Below are 17754 nucleotides of genomic sequence, written 5' to 3'. Positions count from 1 at the left end.
ACAAACCAAAGATACCGACCACGCGCGCGCTCAAGAAAAAGATAAGACGAGTCGCGCGCGCGCGCGAGAGAGAGAGAGAGAGCAGTGGGTTTAATCCTGCGCTCATATTTATGTACATGTGCTCACATCTCGCAATTCTCACATCTCACATCGCGAATGCAGCGAGGAAAGCGTGATGCGCGTATGCATCATGCACCTTTATGTATTGGTCACCCGGTATACGCCAACCTCGTAGCGAGTGGCACGCGCGCCATAGGACACGCGGTCGAACAGCATTGACGACGACTCGTTGCATGAGAAAATAAACGGACGTGTTGGATCGTTGAAAAAATGTCGCGCATATTTCTCTGTCGTACGTAACGATGGGTATAATTTTATGAGTCAACAACATACATAATAGCTATTTCATATCTAATCAAATAAATTAAGATTAGCGATACTATCAGTCAGAAATAATTAATCGCTTCCTTAACTTGTGTTGTCTACATTAACTTATCGACGAACAAATTCATTTGGAATAACTTATTTTTGCGTTGAGGCGAATGAGAATAATAATCTATCGTTAATATCGTTATATCAGCACTATCGATATCCTGTCGTAAAATCCGGAAGCGGCTTTTTCTCGCAACGAAACGATGAAATAAAGAGTAAGTAATTGCAAGTGACAACACAGTGGCGCGGGCCACTCGCTGTCGCCTCTACGTGCGGGCTCTCTCTCTCTCTCTCTCTCTCTCTCTCTCTCTCTCTCTCGATTCTTTCCATGATAATGTATTCGTAAAGCGCGAGTAGTAGACACGAGCTTGGCAAGAACGGACGTGAGAACTGTAAGAAGGAAGTAATGGCATCGCGTGAGAACGGGAGGGGATACGGATGAGTATTGCGGCAGTATCGCAGAATCGGATGTCGGATGGCTACTGGATCGCCCGACGCCCGAGACGCCCGGATCGCGGTGACACGGCGAAGACGTCGAGGACTGTGGCCTGCGGCACGCGGCTGACGCGGCACTAGCGGCAGCGGGTGCCGGGTAGGCAGCGGGTAGGGTAGGGTAGGGTAGGGGGGTACTGTAGACAGCGGAGAGGGCGCTGGGCGCTGGGCCCCGTGCCCGGTGTCACGGCCCTGGCTTAGACCCATTCACAGAATGAACGAACCGCTTGCGTTTCGTTCGTGTAGTCACTCAGTAGTGTCATGGAGGTAACATGGCCGAGGAGACGCGCCTAGTCCGCGTTGAAGAGAGGCTAAGGATCAAAATCGGTAGGGAAATGGGTGGTGTGCGGCGGTGCCGCGAGTGATTGACGTGAGCGTGATGCGTGACGGGCGTTTATCGCCACGGTGCGGCGGGACACGATCGCGGTTGCAGTGTCGGTCGTGGGCGCCGTTTTTCACGCGCCGCTCCGCTCGGCGCCGCGCGTTCGGGATGTCACCTAATTCAACTCCTACGGCCGTATCCGTTGTATCGTCTGTCGTTTCTTCGAGCGAAAGCTTGAAAACGGCTGACGAATGTCGGGCTTTTGCGTCCGGCAACGACGGTAATGTGTGTGAATCGATCGAGGACGACATCCGATTTTCACGCGAAATTCGCTAGCGATGGGCGATCGCTGGCGTACATTCCCGACTCCCACGCGTCGTTGTCCTCCTACGCGCGCGCGCGCGCGCGCGCACGCACGCACGCATGCATTGATACGTGCGTGCGTGCGCGGGTGCATGTGTATGCGTGTATGCCGCATGATCTGTACCGTCTGTGTACGGTAAGAAAATTGTGCGATCACGGACACGGATAGAAAATGTACCGAAAATGTCTTCGGTCGAATGTAAAATTTTGTCTTGATCCTCTATACTCTATTCACATGAAATACGTGAAATGATGTGCGTTCTTCGTTATTCCAACTATTCGAATCGTCTGACACGTACGGAGAAGCAGTGTACTTTTCCTAACAGGCTCGCGAACGCCTTCCCGTTTTTTTCTATATTTCCGAAATTGCCATCTTCCAACTGCATTCGACAACCCGCTTCATAAATAAATAACGAGCGAGTCGACGTTAATATGACGCGAATTGACACTTGACACCTTGACACGAATGTTTGACACAATGGCGACAATGGCCTTTTAGAATAAAGTCAGGATTTGGTCGTAAAATTTCGTTTCATGCAGTCTCGTCATGCCTGCGATATTACGCGGGTGAAATAGTAGTTATTAAAAGTGCAGCGTGCTGCGTAGCGCGATTCGAATTATTGGAAATCAATAAATCGATAATTACATTCGAGTTACTTTACGTAGGTATCTTTACCTGTGTAGCATTCATTTTTCTATTGTGTGTGTGCAACGTGGGTGATAATCTGATATAATGTAATTGTAAACAATAATGTAAACATATATTATATTTCTATAAATTTATCAGTACTTATATTTTCTTGTGCGCGAAATCGTTGCACCAAGTGATAGACACTTTCTCAAGAGAATCTGTAATGACGCTTACTTATTGTTAGACACGGTTGTAAGACTAAGACGTGTCTAACGATATAGTATAGCCATAGTCCATTTAAATGTAAATATATAACAATCTTTCCTTCGCCTAATCATTTCTCGAGAAGAAATGATTAACGCGAATAGCGGCTTAAATGTAATTCGAACGTAATTAGTAAGTAACTCGAAATTATTTTTCACCTAAGAAATATCTCTTATTAATTACGCCTACCGACACTTTTCCTACAGGAGAAGCAAAGAACCTTCAAAGTCGAAGTCATGGGTCGCCAGGTACGCGAGACGTTTACTGCACCTTGTCGCTGGATCAAGAAGAAATATTCAGGACGACAACTATGGAAAGAACTCTCAAGTAAGTCTGTCAAATCAAATCTGCAAAATTTGTTTCACCTCGTAATATAATCCATATATTTAAATCATTTACAAGGAAATATATTTTGTGACCTTTATATAGTCCGTTTTTTGGGGAGGAGTTTCAATTTGAAGTGCCCAGAAAATTTCGTTACCTTGGCATTTATGTATATGATAGAGATAGACATTTAAAGCAGGATAAAATTTTGGGAAAGGTAGCGATAAAGAGAGAAGATTTAGCTACATATCATAATAAAGAGCATTGGTTTCCTCTGAAACCAGTCGACGCTGACTCTGAAGTCCAAGGCAAGGCTCATTTGGAACTTGCTTTGCAACATCAAGTCGGACACCCTCAGCCTAAACTTACAGTAAGGTGAGAGACAACGGTACAGTGACACAACAGTCGTCGCATATTACGTCGCGACGACTGTCCCACGACTGTCTCATACATAAAACTAGAATATGCAACATATATATACGTATATATAGATATATATGTATGTGTGTGTATATGCACACACACGGCCTCCAGTAATATGTGTCTTTGGCTTTATGCATTACAGAATAATAGAATGTAGTGAATTAACCATTAAAAATGGTAGCTGTGATCCCTTTGCAATTGTTACAGTCATGTATAGTAATGGTAAAAAAATATCTAAGCGCACAAAGGTTAAAAAGAAAACAGCATCTCCATATTTTAACGAGACATTTGTATTTGAGGTAAGAATAGCCTGTAATATCATCTCGGCTTATTCTCTTTATACGTTTTGCATATGTACACGTATATGCGCACACGCGCTCGCGCGCGCAGAGTATACACGTGCACAGATGCAGTGTACATGAACAGTGCGGTAAGTGTGGTTTCTTTTACATTGTAGCCAGAGTTAACCGAGACCAGAGACAAAGATGTCTCCCATTATTCTATTGAAGGAGCTCAAGTTGGAGAAGTAGTTGTTGGTTTGTGGCACGCATCTCCTGGCATGGGGGAACAATCGGTGTTTCTTGGAGAAGTGCGAGTTACGTTAAAAGGAACACAAAAAGAAGAAACTAGTACAACAACCGCATGGTATACGCTTGTATTATTGCTTTTCGTATGGTCACGAATTCTCGCACGGTAGTTCGAATAACGTACATTATTTTATTTCGCACAGGTATTTTTTACAACCTAGAGCAGCAAAACATCGTCCAAGTAAAATTTCAAGTAATTCAACACCACCTGGTACGTTACCAGGTTTGGGATCTTTACGTTTGAAGATTCATTACGTAGCCGATCATGTCTTCCCATCTGAAGTGTACGATAAACTTAAAAGTCTATTGTTACAAAGCGTCAATGTTCAGCCGATAACATCATCGGCTGTTTACATATTGGGTGAAATTGTAGCTAGTAAAATGGAAGCTGCGCAACCATTAGTTCGAGTATTGGTGCATCATGGACAGCTGGTATCTGTGATGCGAGCACTTGCTAGTCATGAGATTTCTAAATTGACGTAAGCCAACTAATTGTGTTATTTTACAATAATTTAGATGTCGTATCAACTAGTCTTGTTAGTCTTATTATTCACTTCAATTATTTACATATTGCATATTGTAATTATAAAAAGGCAATTTTTTTATTTAAGTGACCCAACGACCATCTTTCGGGGTAATACATTAGTGAGCAAGATGATGGACGAAGGCATGAGATTAGCGGGTCTTCATTATTTGCATAGTACTCTTAGACCTGCAATGGAACAAGTCTTTCTTGAAAAAAAGCCATGTGAAATAGATCCAACTCGGGTAAAGGATGGCAATACAACAGAGACGAATTTGACGAATTTGAAGGTATTAAATTACAAGTGCTTGTAACTCTAACGTTCTTTTCAAGACAACGAGAGGTATACTAATAGCCATCTTTTTTCATAGGAATATGTTGAAAGAGTATTTGTAGCTATAACAACGTCAGGAGTAAGATGTCCGCCTTTAATGTGTGAAATGTTCTGGTGTTTGAGAGAACTCGCTGCAACTCACTTTCCAAAAAACAAGGAAGTGAGATATTCGGTGATAAGTGGATTTATCTTTTTACGATTTTTCGCTCCTGCAATATTGGGTCCAAGATTATTTGATATCACTACCGAACAAATTGTAAATAACTGAAGAAACGATATGTATTATATATGAAGAATGTCTTATATACTTTTATATAGCAGTTTTCCGTTGAATTTACCTGTAACGTATGCTATTTTGTAGGATTCACAGACCAATAGGACATTAACATTAATATCTAAGACGATTCAAAGTCTTGGAAATTTGGTGTCTTGTAGAGGAGGCGCAGGCAGTGTATGCAAAGAAGAATACATGGAATGTGTATACAGGTAAGGTTTTAATAAATATTCGTTCAAGAAAAGTATCAGAAAGTTTAAAGATTAAGTAATAGGTTGGCCAATAAGTCCGTGCAGTTTTTTTACTTATAAATTTTACTTATAAATAACCGCACGGACTTATTGGCCAACCCAATATTAAATGCAACAAATAATTTTTTTTTTCTTTATTATATATACAATTTGATATTATAGAGAGTTTTACACGGAAAGACATATACAAGCAGTCAAGCAATTTCTAGAGATAATATCGACTAGCAGTACTAGTAGTAGCGGTATCACAAAACAGCGTCCAACGGTATTGCAAGAACAACCAGTGGTACTCAAAGAAGGGTACATTCATTTATTTTTATATATATAAACACGCATATATTTATATATATATATATATCTCCCTCCCTCCATCTCTTCTTCTTCTTCTTTTTCTCTCTTTCTCTATCTCATGTCTTTTGCATCAAAAGTTCACATGTGCGCGCTCATATACGCACATGTACATACATAAACAGAAAGAAGAGGGAGAAGAGAGAGAAAGATGTAAAAAAATCTAATATAATAAATATAATAAATGCTCCTTAAGTCAGATTTTGTGTTAACTTGAAAATATAGTATTCAGATTACACAAGTAAATGCTTAAAAACTTTGTATATTTCTAATAGAATATACTTTCTCTTTATGCATACTACCAATTGTAACAAGAGGTTGGTATCATCATGTAACGTTTATATTTGTCTATTGATAAATTAATCTTTCTACAAGAGTATTTTTTAAATGCAATTTTTTAATTGTAATATATTTTTTTAATAGAGTAATGATTAAACGAGCACAAGGCAGAAAACGATTTGGGCGCAAGAATTTTAAGCAGAGATATTTTAGACTTACCACGCATGATTTGACATATTCTAAAACCAAAGGTGAATACCCTTTTATGATTATATCTCTTATAAAGATTATATCTCTTTCTCTTAAAGAACAGTATACAAGAACAGTAAATACAATTTTTTATATAGAATACTTTATATAATTTACAGGTAAAGAACCTTTATGTAAGATACCATTAGAAGAAATTTTAGCAGTGGAAAGACTTCACGAAGATTCTTTCAAGATGAAAAACATGTTTCAAATTATTCAACCACAAAGGGCATTGTATGTTCAAGCTGGTAATTGTGTAGAAGAAAAGGAATGGATTGACATTCTCACAAAAATATGTCAAACAAACAGTAACCGCTTGGAAAAATATCATCCAAGTGCATACATCAATGGCCATTGGCTTTGGTGAGTAATGTGGTGGATATCGAGAAACGTGTATGTATGTATTTCTATTCTAACTTTTTGCTCCTGCAACGTATGTAGCTGTCGGGCAGTTGCTGAAACTGCACCGGGATGCAGTCAAGTATCGCCAGGAATAGAGGCTGGACTGCGAATGGTCTTAGACCCAGATCGCGATTTGCAGAGAATACATTCGTTAATCTTCACAAATCTGCCACGTCTCGATACATTGATGAATGCATGTGAATGCCAGGCGGTTTATGGTGCTAGCGATATGTGTGTTATTCCGGATGGTGGATCGCCTATTGAAGATGTACCTTCGTGTTTCAAGACTTTAATCGCACTTAGAGATGCTGCATATGCGTTGCAGTGTGAACATAGAGTCTATTTTAGAAGACTGGCACGCGACACCAAATACGGCAGCAAGTATGTGTGATATAGCTCATTGTTTTATCGGATGTATGTTGGATTTTCGCTATTACAAAATAATATTTGCATACTTGGCTCTTGTAGACAGGCTCCCATCGGTGATGACAACTACCTCCACTTAGCTAGTAGAGCAGGTTTCGATAATCAATTGACAAAGCGAATGTACGAGTTGGATGGTCTAAATCAACGATCTATAGAGACGGAACATTACGACATGGGATTCTCTAGAAAAATTGTCGAGAGTCAAAGATACGACGATACATTCAGAAAGTGTCTTGATCCTGACTCCATTAATCGTAGGTATGAGAACGAAAATCATTTGTTGCGAGGATACGAAAACAATAGCGATACTATCAGAAGTATCCAAAATGATCTCAGAAAATTCGATCATAGCTTAAACAATACATTAAGATCTGATAAATCGGAAAGAAACGCTAACGAAAGTATGGAAAATCATAAAAGACTAGACAGCACCAGTCTACTAACGGCAGATAGTATTAATTTATCGGGTACATTGTCGCGAAAATTGGGTAATTATGACAACATTAGAGTGCTAGGCGAATGTACATTGACAAGACGATTACAGGACGATGTCCCTGACATATCTTGTAATTCGATGAGTGAGCGTGGTAATCACTAATTTACCTATGATGTACAAATGTAAGTTGCACGTTTCTAGAAATTGAAAAAAAAGTCACGGAGGAATGAGAGAAAATATAGAAATTTATATTGGTCGCTTTTTTTAAAGGAAAAGTACAATTCCTCTTGGCTACTTTTCTTATTGCTATATATATATTGTACATAGGATTATATACGTATATAATCTTTCTGTTGTGTCTAATTAATGACTCTGCTGCTGTTGGAGGCAGTTTTTTTCTGTTGCATATGTCTGCCTTTTATGACGAATCGTTTTAATTTATCTCTTGGATACCAGATAAATGAGAGAGAGAGAGAGTGAGAAAGAGAGAGAATGAGTTATAACGGAATGTAATTTAACGTATCCTTTGATTTGTTACCATGCTGTGCAGCGAACGTAACATCTTGTCATCACAGAAATCTCTACTATTTATTATTTATTTATTTTTCTCATCTCATTTCAATATTATTGGAGATGTATGTGCATAAATATGACATTGATTGTGTTATTGCACAACTTGTAATCTCATTCATTGAAAGGTCGAGTTCTCGTCGATATAAAACACTCAATTATAGCTATGTAATATTACGTAATAGTTATTGTTATAGATTATAGAGAAATTTTTTTACTGTAATTGAATACAATTACCGCTATCTTTGATTCATATATTATTCTATCAATTTTGAGCCCAATTCTTTCTGTATTAATTATAAATACGCACATGCTTAAGATAAGAATATAGTAATGTCACAAAAATAGAATTAATTACCTTACAATTTGATAAAAAAATCTCAGGATTTCTAAACAACCAACCGTATTTTTTGCTCTAGTGTTTGCACTTTTATAAATTCAATCGAGCCATATGGTGGGAAAGATGTAAACAATCTAATCGTACAGGCGCTAAATTTATTCTTTACAAGCCTAAAGTAGCCGCAAGTAAATTTTTTTACTGCATTTATCATTGTAGACTCTCTTTTATTATAAAACAGTCTGAATTTACATTTATTCAAAAATATGTACCTCCTCCTGTTATCAATTCTTATATTTTATTAGTTATTCTAATATAGACTTTTACATAAAAACGAAAATGTTAGATCTGTTAAAATTTTAATGGAAAGAGATATGTGACAGATATAACAAAAAGATCTTGCAATCTCGAACTGTGTGTGTGTGTGTGCGCGCGTGTTTGTTTGTTTGTTTGTTGCTAAATGTTACTTTAATAATGTTTTGTTTTCATATATTGTTCGTGTACTTTACGATGCTATTATAATTGATTATACGTTGAATGAATATTTGATCAATTTCCTGTGATAGAATATGAAATCAACATTCGTAATAACTTTTAAGCTATCTAAGCTACAAATTTTTTATATAAGATGTATCGGTCATAATTAATTTGAAATTTTTTTACGTTTCTTAAGACATATTCGGCATTTATTAAAGGGCTATCTTTAATTGCATAATTAAAAGATGATGAAAATTATATTTTAATTTTTTAAAAAAGATTAATGTGGGATAAGTATATAGAACACGTATGTAACATTTGTATCAAATTATGGTTAACCATTTTTAAGATTTTTTAATTAATTCTCTGATTTAGATCATTCTCTCGTGATGTGAAGCAATTAATTAATATAATTTATAATAAAACACATATACTTAAATCTATATAAGAAAAGATTAGTTTTTTACAATATTTTTTTCAGAACAATTCTGAAAAGTTGATAATATTCGGTTTCTGTTGCAATAAATTCTAATTATTTAAGTAGAGTGTGTGAGAGAGAGAGGGAGAGCGAGGGAGAGAAGGAAGGAAGAAGGGGGGTTTTTTATGTGCGTGCGCGTGCGAGCGTGAGTGTTTGTGTGCGTGTGTAGGGGGGAGATAATATTGTGTACGTTTGTGAATGAACCTAAAAGCGTTTCTTTCCATGTTCCGATAAAGTATAAAGATGACTTAAATATAAAAATATCCAGTTGTTTAATTGAGGCTAAATATAAAGAGATAACTTTTATTATACATATATTCATATATCACAGTGATTTATAATATACAAAGTTGCGAAAACAACTGCAATCGAAAATTACATGTTTCGTGATGTGAAACTCGTATGTCAAATAGCTCTACAGCCATACTAATATTATGACTATAATCCCTCCATTTTAGTAAAGAACAACTACAATAACACACAATAACACACGAGAAAATTGTTAAGACAAAAAATGTATATAGTTATATCGTTCAATAATTATTGTTCAAATATTATACAATTTATAAACATTAGATGTACAGTGTACAGAAATCTCTTTTCCACACGTGTAGGAAATAGATCTCCATCTAACATTTTTATCCATTTTTGCTAGATGTAAGATCTAAGATAATTTTAGTAAATCTGTAGATAAATCAAATATTGTTTATAAAATAGTTGGATTATCTAAAATCTCAATATTGAGCGCGCGATTAGAATTCACTGTGCGCGAATCTAGTTTGAAAACTTAACATATCCATGCAAGGCCTATGTATATACTTAGTATATACAGACTTTTTTCCTGTTCAATGCAGAGAAGAAATATGGAGATAATATTATATAAATTATTAAGTAAAACGCAATTGTTAGACGCAAATTAATGAACAATTTGACACGATGTTTACTATGATATATAATGTCGATTTTTCTCCTTTTCTTCGTACGTTATTATATGACATAGAGAAATACAGATATCTTCCTCAAAGTAAAGCGCTAAAGATTGAGTCGGCTCATTTAGAGTTACGTTAATGTCGCAATAAGTACTTGGTACTTGAAGGAAAATGTAATCTTATTTACATAATTGGTTATTAAAGTAAATTGTTTATTTAAATGTTACAGTTGCCACATATTTTCGTTGGAAGGATTCAATCTTGTCCTTTCTTTTGTCTTCCGATAATTTATTCTGCATTGCATTTTTAATTTACACAAATTTAATACAAATAATACAACTTTCTTACGTATTAAGTAACAAGCAGATAATCAAGAAGTTTAAAAGAACGCTTACATTATCGTTTGTAATTAGAAAGCACCGTTATGGAATTTTTGACGCAAAAGTTGGAGATTGAAAACAGAATTCCATGACAAGTCGTTTTACATGCGATTCATGCCCCATTTCTACCAATGTCGATTAACTTTAATCTCGGTTTAACTTACTTTCCATCTTTTTCTAACTCTTTAGAACTAGGAAAAGACAACAGGTAAGATAAACCAAGATTAAAATTAACCTGCGTCATAGAAAAATGGACATCAGAAAGTCAAATTATTTCAAAGAACCTTGGAAAACTGCATGGAAGGTAATTTTGTCTCGTAGTATATACGCTTCCGAAAAATTTTCGAAAATTCGATGCAGGTTTACATGTGGTAATTCTACTTACGAACGGTATTATTTATATTAATTTTATATTAGTAATTTAGTAATATTTTTATATCTCTCTCGTTGTGTTCATCAAGTAACTATTGTTATCTTGTAGAAAACGTTAGCCTTAGAAATAGATTGTGCCTTAAAATATATTGAGGATTCGAGAACATTTTCTCTTGAATCTGCAGAGCATTAATATCTTCTTCTTTTTCTTCTTCGGGATTGGATGGCACCGGGTGGAAAGTTATTAGGGTCCAGAGAGCATTAATATATATGTATATGTATACATTATTTAATTAAAGTGAAGAGAGGGGGGGAGAGAGAGAGAGAGAAAAAAAATTAGTGCTCTGTAGCATACACTTTTTGTGTATTTTAATATTGTACATAAGTTTTTCTTGCAATAAACGAAATAAGTCCTCTGCATGCAAAAGTCCTATGTATAATAATATAATAATTGTCGTTTATATATATATAATAGTAACAATTTCGTTTCCATTGACAACGTATCATCCATATTTATTTAGAGCCGTGTAATAATCTTCCGCGATTACACACAATATCCGAATTAATACATTCAAATTCTTCGGGACGATTGGAAAAGAGATATCATTGAACAGTATAATAAAACACGATCGAAGGATAATACTGAAAGAATTCTTTTCGATTTGAAGATATTTAAATATCGCGAAAAATGTAGAAACAATTTATCTTTTATAATACGAGCAACGTTTACGGCAGATGGTCATTTATAAACGTTCTAAAAGATTTTTATACGAATGGAAACGATTCACACACGTAACTTATTTTCGAATTTAACTCCGCGATGAGCCTCTTCCGTAGTTTAGAAGGCCAAAAAAGCCTAGGGTCGTGCGATCTTGAAAGATAATTCTTGTTGTTAGTCGTATCGATTGTCAATCGAGAGCATCTCTGTATAGAGAAAAAAACCTTAAAGATACATACATACAACACGTCACAAAAGAAAGAAGTGTATGTTGTGTACATACATACATACGTGGTATGACGCATCGGTATCGATTTATCGATAAATTTGGGGGTGAATGGTGGTTCATACGATACGAATTAAAACATCTTATTTTATTACATTATTTAATTGTGACTGGATGTTTAGATTGGTTAACGACAGACGACGCGACGCGTGACGCGCTCAGTGGAAACTCAGCCCTCATTATAGCCATACGAGTCCAAGTAGTTTTAGGAACTTTCCCTGTCGCGCGATAGGTGGCAGGGTGGCACGCGAGACGCGTTAGTTATTCTAGTGAGTCTAGTGACATGGAATAAATTTATATAGGATGTTTTGCGCTCGGTAAGTCGGTGGTCGGTAGCGCCCTAGTAGCGCCTAGTGCCGAATGCGCCGCGATCTACCATCCGCGTCTCGCGAAACAAATTTTTGTAGAGTGGTGGGAGTGGTGTGCGGTGATCGTTTGAAAATTCAAATTCTTCGGGACGATCGCGACGATACTCGACGAGAAGGCGTTCGCTCGTCGAAAAATGTCTGGCGATGTGCAGCCAAGGAAACGGAAGGAAAAACGACGTAAGAAAGGTAAATAAAATGGGCGAGAGCGAGAGAGCGGGCGCGCGTGACATACCGCACTTTCGTAACACGACTCCCACGGTCATACGATATTTTTAGCGCGATGTTTGTTTCCTTTATTTTTATCCCCGTGTGAAATCCCTACTATCGACTATATATTTTATATACCTATACCTATTATACTATCGCCGCTGCTCGGCGTGTGTGACGCTTAATTATCTCGATCGTTAATCGCCTCTCGTTTCTCGCATCCGCGCGCCTATATAATAGCTCGACGTTTGAAAACATAATTCGACCGGAGTCTCGCGAATGTCTCGGAATCTCGATCTCGATCGATCGATATTGCGCTTAATTACGCTCTCTCCGCTCTTTACGTTTCTCGCGTATACGCGCAAAATTGCTCGAAATGCGCGATACCCCGTTATACTTACGTGCAATCTCGGTCGTGATTTCACGCCCGCAAACTCGACGATCGTCGTCGTCGTCATATTTACGGACATGCATTAAATTGGAACAAAACGGCGCGGCGCGGCGCGGCGCGGCGCGTGGGCCAAGGCGGATTAAAGCCCCGCCGCGCGATATCACCAATCACGGCCGCATAATGCAGTTTTATATTCTTACGAATATCTCTGTCGATCAAGTTCCAAAAATATTCACTCCTCTCGCAGCTCGCAGCTTAAGTCAGCCATTGGCAGCCGCACTGACGACCCGCGGCCCGCGACCATGTGCGCGCCGACTCGCACGACATATATATATTTCATTTCGATTTTCCGATTTTCGTTCGATCATTTTACATACATATCTATAGCTCGTAATACTATATAGCTTCCTCCATCTTTCGAATATGACCGCAGTCGTGACGGTGGATAATATTTCAGATATATCGCGATATAGTCATTTTCTATTTATTGTTAGAAATACGCGATTCGACGACCGACTGTAATCGTACAAAACAATAATCAATAGTCATATCTTGTACATACGTATCAATTGCCGCCCTACGCGCATCTCCAAAAGATATTAACGTTAAGTGTATCTTTACCGCCACGCGCGTCCCACTATAATAATTTCCGCGCGTAAATTAGATATTATTAGAATCGAATTATAATCTATAAAAAGAAAATCGTTTTGTGCGTGTTTGGAATCTAGGGGACTGAGGGGCCAAGAGGGCACTTGAAAATATTTCACGCTATGACGATTAACGGGATGACGATTAACTATTGCCTCGTTATAGTTGATGTGTGTTGCAGGAGATTAGTCTAATTATTGGTTTTGTCGTCATTGGTGTATAGTTCTTGATGCGTATATATTAAGTCTCGGTCGACCCTAGAAAGTTTGGCAAAGCCATTCAAATTACAAAATGTGGATTTTAGTAGCTCCCGAGCCAACCTATCTCTATCTTTAGCTTTTAAAAATAGATTAAACTGTATTATCCAGCCTAAAAGCATCTCTTGTTCAACTATCTTTGAATTCTGTTCTACTTATTCTTATATGCGCATTATCGTGCATCTCTCTCAGATATTTCACGATGCTCGTTTTACGCTTTCATTAAGAGGTCTAGGGTTAATTATATTAACCGAAACAATTGCAATAACACACTTATTGCATCTGTGATTTTTAATATTACATTTTTAAACTTTTACTCATATATTAATAAACTTATTTAAAACTTTGAATGTATCCAAGTAACTGAATATAAAAAGCTATACTCTTTATACGTAAATCTTCTATTTAAATTTGGATGCTAGGTACATCTAGTATCATCTATTTTTCCTATTTATTTCCCCCGCGATACAGGGAATATTCAACGGTACGGATATAATATAAAATTTCCCTCCCTCTCTCCCTCTTATTCTTCCTCTCATCCTCTTAATTCTAATCAAATTTCGAAAATATTTTTGCTTCTTATCCTCTCGTATCCTGATTTCAAACGCTCTTTAATTTATTACATTTAGATGATGAAGATACTGGTACCCCACCACCTACTTTGATCAGCCCAACTGATACTTCTGCCGAAAATATTACCATTCATATTTATAAAGAGAGCAGCACGGGTGGACATTGGTGTGCACGAATTATATTTTTCGTTTTATTGGCTGTTCTCGCAGGATTAATTGGCATAATAATTTTTGAACATAGAGGGACTACAAATGGTAAATAAAAAAATTATTTTTCGATACACACACCTACACACACACACACACACAGTACAATAATTATAACTCAACTAAACTTAAGAAAAGACTTGTGCTAAAAGTATATGTCTTATGATACATTTTATACTTTTTAAGTTGATACGCCGATAACATCGTCACGTTGGGCAAGTATATTTGAAGGCTGGATTGATGAATCGCCATCCAATCATGGCGATGCATCGTACGAGCCAGAAGAAAAGCTGGAAGTAAGCGAAGAAGCAAAGGAGGAAGAGGAGGAGGAAGAGGAGGAAGAGGAGGAGGAGGAGGAGGAGGAGGAGGAGGAGAAAGAAGAAGGAGGAGAAGAAGAGAAAGTAAAAGTGGGCTACGACAAAGAAAAATCGACAAAAGTTGAAAAAGAATATGACAGTATAGAAGAAAATACAGAGGAAATTGGCGACGACGAAGAAACAAAAGAGGAGGAGGAGGAAGAGGAGGAGGAGGAGGAGGAAGAAGAGGGGGATGAGGAAGAGATAGAGGAAGAACGACAAGAAGAAGAGAAAGAGGAGAGAGAACAAGCAGAAGACAAAGAGAAAGCGGAAAAAGATAACATAAAAATTGAAAAGACAATAGATGGTACGTGAATTGTGCGATATGTTACAAAAATATTTTAAACATGTTTCGTTTTGTCTATTAAAACGATATTTTCAGAGGATCAAAATAAAAGGGAACAAAAGGAAGATGAAGATCGTTCTGAAGAAATTGACGAAGGAAATGACAGTGACGATAATGTACAACGAGAACTCTATGCTACTGGCATATTGGAAGAAGTTGACGAAACAAATGAGAACGAAGATTTAGACAGGGAAAATAGTATGATGGATCACCCTGATATGGAGCTTGATGAATTTAGTACAGAGACAGTTGACGACTCTGCAGAAGAGAAGAATAATCATGTTTCTGAGGAATTCCCAAGCATACCTGGCGTTAATGAGATTGACGATAATAGTGCTGAACCTCTAGAAGAGGTACATATACATCTCGTTATCTCTATTATTTTTACATATCATTCCATTTGTAACTGTTTCTTTGATTATCTTTCGACATTGATTATTTTATTTATATTAATGATATTTTTTGTCATTAATGCCTTTTTATCAGATAGAAGGTGAAGAGGTTGAAGAAGAAAATTTAAATGATGCAGATAGTGAATCCGAAGAAGAAGAAGAAGTTGAAGAAGAACCTACTAGTGGTAAGGAATCATAATCTATAACAAAATACACATTAGCGATACTTTTGAATAATTACATAAATATAGATATAGATATATTATATATGCGTGCTCCTCCATGCTCTTATTTCATTTAATTTTAAATAATATATAATCCGAGAATATATAATATATAGGCACCAGTACTATATAAAATATATATGAATAAAATATTAAAATCTATATTTGCTTTGTATTAATCACGGTATTTTTTTATAATAAAAAGGGTAGCAATCAGAAATAACATATGGTGGTTGCAGTGGCTGTGAAGTTCGGGGTTGGTGTTGCACTTGTTGTCGCTGCACATTTTGTTCTCGTTAGACGATGGAATAACGGTAAATTTTTCATTACTCACTATTTTATGTCAGCACATTTCTTATAGTTATAACTATAGGATATATTAAAAAGAAAGAGTTTATATCAGATGTGAATTATAAGTTGGAATAATTGTAACATTATCATAATTAAAAAAGGTTAAATTGAAATTTTACAGGTAAGTAAGTTTTTTTTTATGAGGACTAATTTATTATAATTAAATTAAGGCATATTTGACGCGCTTGAAGAACAAATATAGAATTAATAAACGACTATATTACAACAACGTATTTATAACATGCAATATCGATCAATTTTTTTAGTTGATATTGGTACTTTTCGTTCTCCGCATGACATAACCGACATACCTGATTTATCAAGACGTGATACAATAATTTCACCTCCTCACCTTAAGCAAGTAATTAAGTCTATTGAGAACGTTGAAAGTAAAACACCTCTACAAGTACAAGTGAAAAATTATGAAGATTTAAGATCCAAATATAATAAGTTGCAAGAAGAAAATATTTCTTTAACTGACTTAACGAAATTAATTCCACAAGATGAAGCAGCACAAGTAACAGAAAGATGGTCAGTTCAAAGCACAACTAAAGAAGAAGGTGCGGTGTTAATATTATATTGTTTTTCCCCATGTGTGTTTTCTTGAATCTCTTGTTGAAAAATTATACAACGGATTGATTTATATTTGCATTTTTTATTATAGAAATCAATATTAGACATGACCAATCTAAGATATCATCTGAGGAAGAAGAAGAAGAGGAAGAAGATTATGAATTAGAAACATCAGAAGGCGAACGTATTTCCGGGATAGAAGAGTACGATGGAGAACAGATAAGGATTAAAGATGAAGATGAACAAGAAGCTGGAGAAGAAGTTGATGAGGAGGAGGAGGAGGAAATCGAAAACGTTGACGATTTAGAATTAATAGCTAAACTTGACGCAAAATATGGAAAATTACCTACCCCGCAAGATAGCGAAGTTGAAGAGGAAGAGGAGGAGGAGGAAGAGGAAGAGGAAGAGGAGGAGGAGCAGGAGGAGGAGGAAGAAGTGGAAGAGAAACATAAGATGCCAAAAGAGAAACGTAAATAACAAATTATTAATGATCAACAGTATGATTTTTTTATATTTAACAGAACTTTATATGTATTATGATTCTATAAAGTATTTTACTGTCATCGTCATTAGATTAAACATTACTAGTTATAAATAATTGAAATTGAAAATGTGAGAATTAATTAAAATGTACGTGTATATATATATATATATATATATATATATATATATATATATATATATACACAAAAATGATTTTTATCAAAGATATTAGACTATTACAAGGATGAGTGAATCGCGAGATTCTATGTTCCACTTAGAAATAAAAGGAATTAATCATCATCTCACAAGGATTGATGTAGTATAAGTCAAGTTGACTGTAAAAGTAAAGAATAGATATTCTTTATAAAATATATCACAAAACTTATTTAAAGACAAATATGATGAAGTAAAGTATAACGATATATATAACACAGGAGGCCTAGTTATTAATTAATATATTCCTATCTTATAA

The 17754-nt window shown here is 36.2% G+C and overlaps 2 protein-coding genes and 1 long non-coding RNA gene across 6 annotated transcripts; 2 read left to right on the top strand and 1 right to left on the bottom strand.

The window, feature by feature from the left end:
• Positions 1-1096: 1096 nt before the first annotated feature.
• Rasgap1 (Ras GTPase activating protein 1) lies at positions 1097-11323 on the top strand. 2 transcript variants are annotated; one of them, XM_071773464.1, is made up of 15 exons: positions 1097-1251; positions 2711-2831; positions 2934-3203; positions 3394-3550; positions 3709-3896; positions 3982-4317; positions 4450-4651; positions 4733-4951; positions 5057-5181; positions 5383-5520; positions 5844-5885; positions 5992-6098; positions 6216-6459; positions 6538-6879; positions 6967-11323. In XM_071773464.1, exons 1-15 carry the CDS (start codon positions 1197-1199, stop codon positions 7520-7522), a joined length of 3102 nt encoding a protein of 1033 aa, XP_071629565.1. In that variant the 5' UTR covers positions 1097-1196; the 3' UTR covers positions 7523-11323. The 2 variants fall into 2 exon arrangements, with proteins under 2 accessions (XP_071629565.1, XP_071629576.1); XM_071773475.1 differs by lacking the exon at positions 5844-5885.
• Positions 11141-14399, bottom strand: LOC139810391 (uncharacterized). Its single transcript, XR_011731313.1, has 2 exons — positions 12884-14399; positions 11141-11827 (listed from the first exon to the last, which is right to left on the bottom strand). It is a non-coding gene; the product is annotated as an uncharacterized lncRNA (long non-coding RNA).
• On the top strand, positions 12230-17715 carry LOC139810206 (uncharacterized). Of its 3 annotated transcripts, none has more exons than XM_071773587.1 (8): positions 12230-12461; positions 14408-14605; positions 14744-15220; positions 15296-15612; positions 15746-15836; positions 16115-16189; positions 16493-16786; positions 16891-17715. In XM_071773587.1, exons 1-8 carry the CDS (start codon positions 12410-12412, stop codon positions 17274-17276), a joined length of 1890 nt encoding a protein of 629 aa, XP_071629688.1. In that variant the 5' UTR covers positions 12230-12409; the 3' UTR covers positions 17277-17715. The 3 variants fall into 3 exon arrangements, with proteins under 3 accessions (XP_071629688.1, XP_071629694.1, XP_071629702.1); XM_071773593.1 differs by having other exon boundaries at positions 12231-12461; positions 16730-16786; XM_071773601.1 differs by lacking the exon at positions 16493-16786 and having other exon boundaries at positions 12231-12461.
• Positions 17716-17754: the final 39 nt, after the last annotated feature.

The sequence above is a fragment of the Temnothorax longispinosus genome, chromosome 1 (genome assembly GCF_030848805.1).
Source record: "Temnothorax longispinosus isolate EJ_2023e chromosome 1, Tlon_JGU_v1, whole genome shotgun sequence".
Taxonomy (NCBI): domain Eukaryota; kingdom Metazoa; phylum Arthropoda; class Insecta; order Hymenoptera; family Formicidae; genus Temnothorax; species Temnothorax longispinosus.
This window is presented reverse-complemented; position numbering and strand designations above follow the sequence as displayed.

What these genes read in the sequence shown, in the direction of transcription:
- Rasgap1 (XM_071773464.1), top strand. Translation starts at nt 1,197, where the DNA reads ATGGCCGAGGAGACGCGCCTAGTCCGCGTTGAAGAGAGGCTAAGGATC. An exon ending in CGAATTTGACGAATTTGAAG is followed by an intron (nt 4,652 to 4,732) that starts GTATTAAATTAC and finishes CTTTTTTCATAG; the next exon opens with GAATATGTTGAAAGAGTATT. An exon ending in TACATGGAATGTGTATACAG is followed by an intron (nt 5,182 to 5,382) that starts GTAAGGTTTTAA and finishes TTGATATTATAG; the next exon opens with AGAGTTTTACACGGAAAGAC.
- LOC139810206 (XM_071773587.1), top strand. Translation starts at nt 12,410, where the DNA reads ATGTCTGGCGATGTGCAGCCAAGGAAACGGAAGGAAAAACGACGTAAG. An exon ending in AATTGAAAAGACAATAGATG is followed by an intron (nt 15,221 to 15,295) that starts GTACGTGAATTG and finishes CGATATTTTCAG; the next exon opens with AGGATCAAAATAAAAGGGAA. An exon ending in AAGCACAACTAAAGAAGAAG is followed by an intron (nt 16,787 to 16,890) that starts GTGCGGTGTTAA and finishes TTTTTATTATAG; the next exon opens with AAATCAATATTAGACATGAC.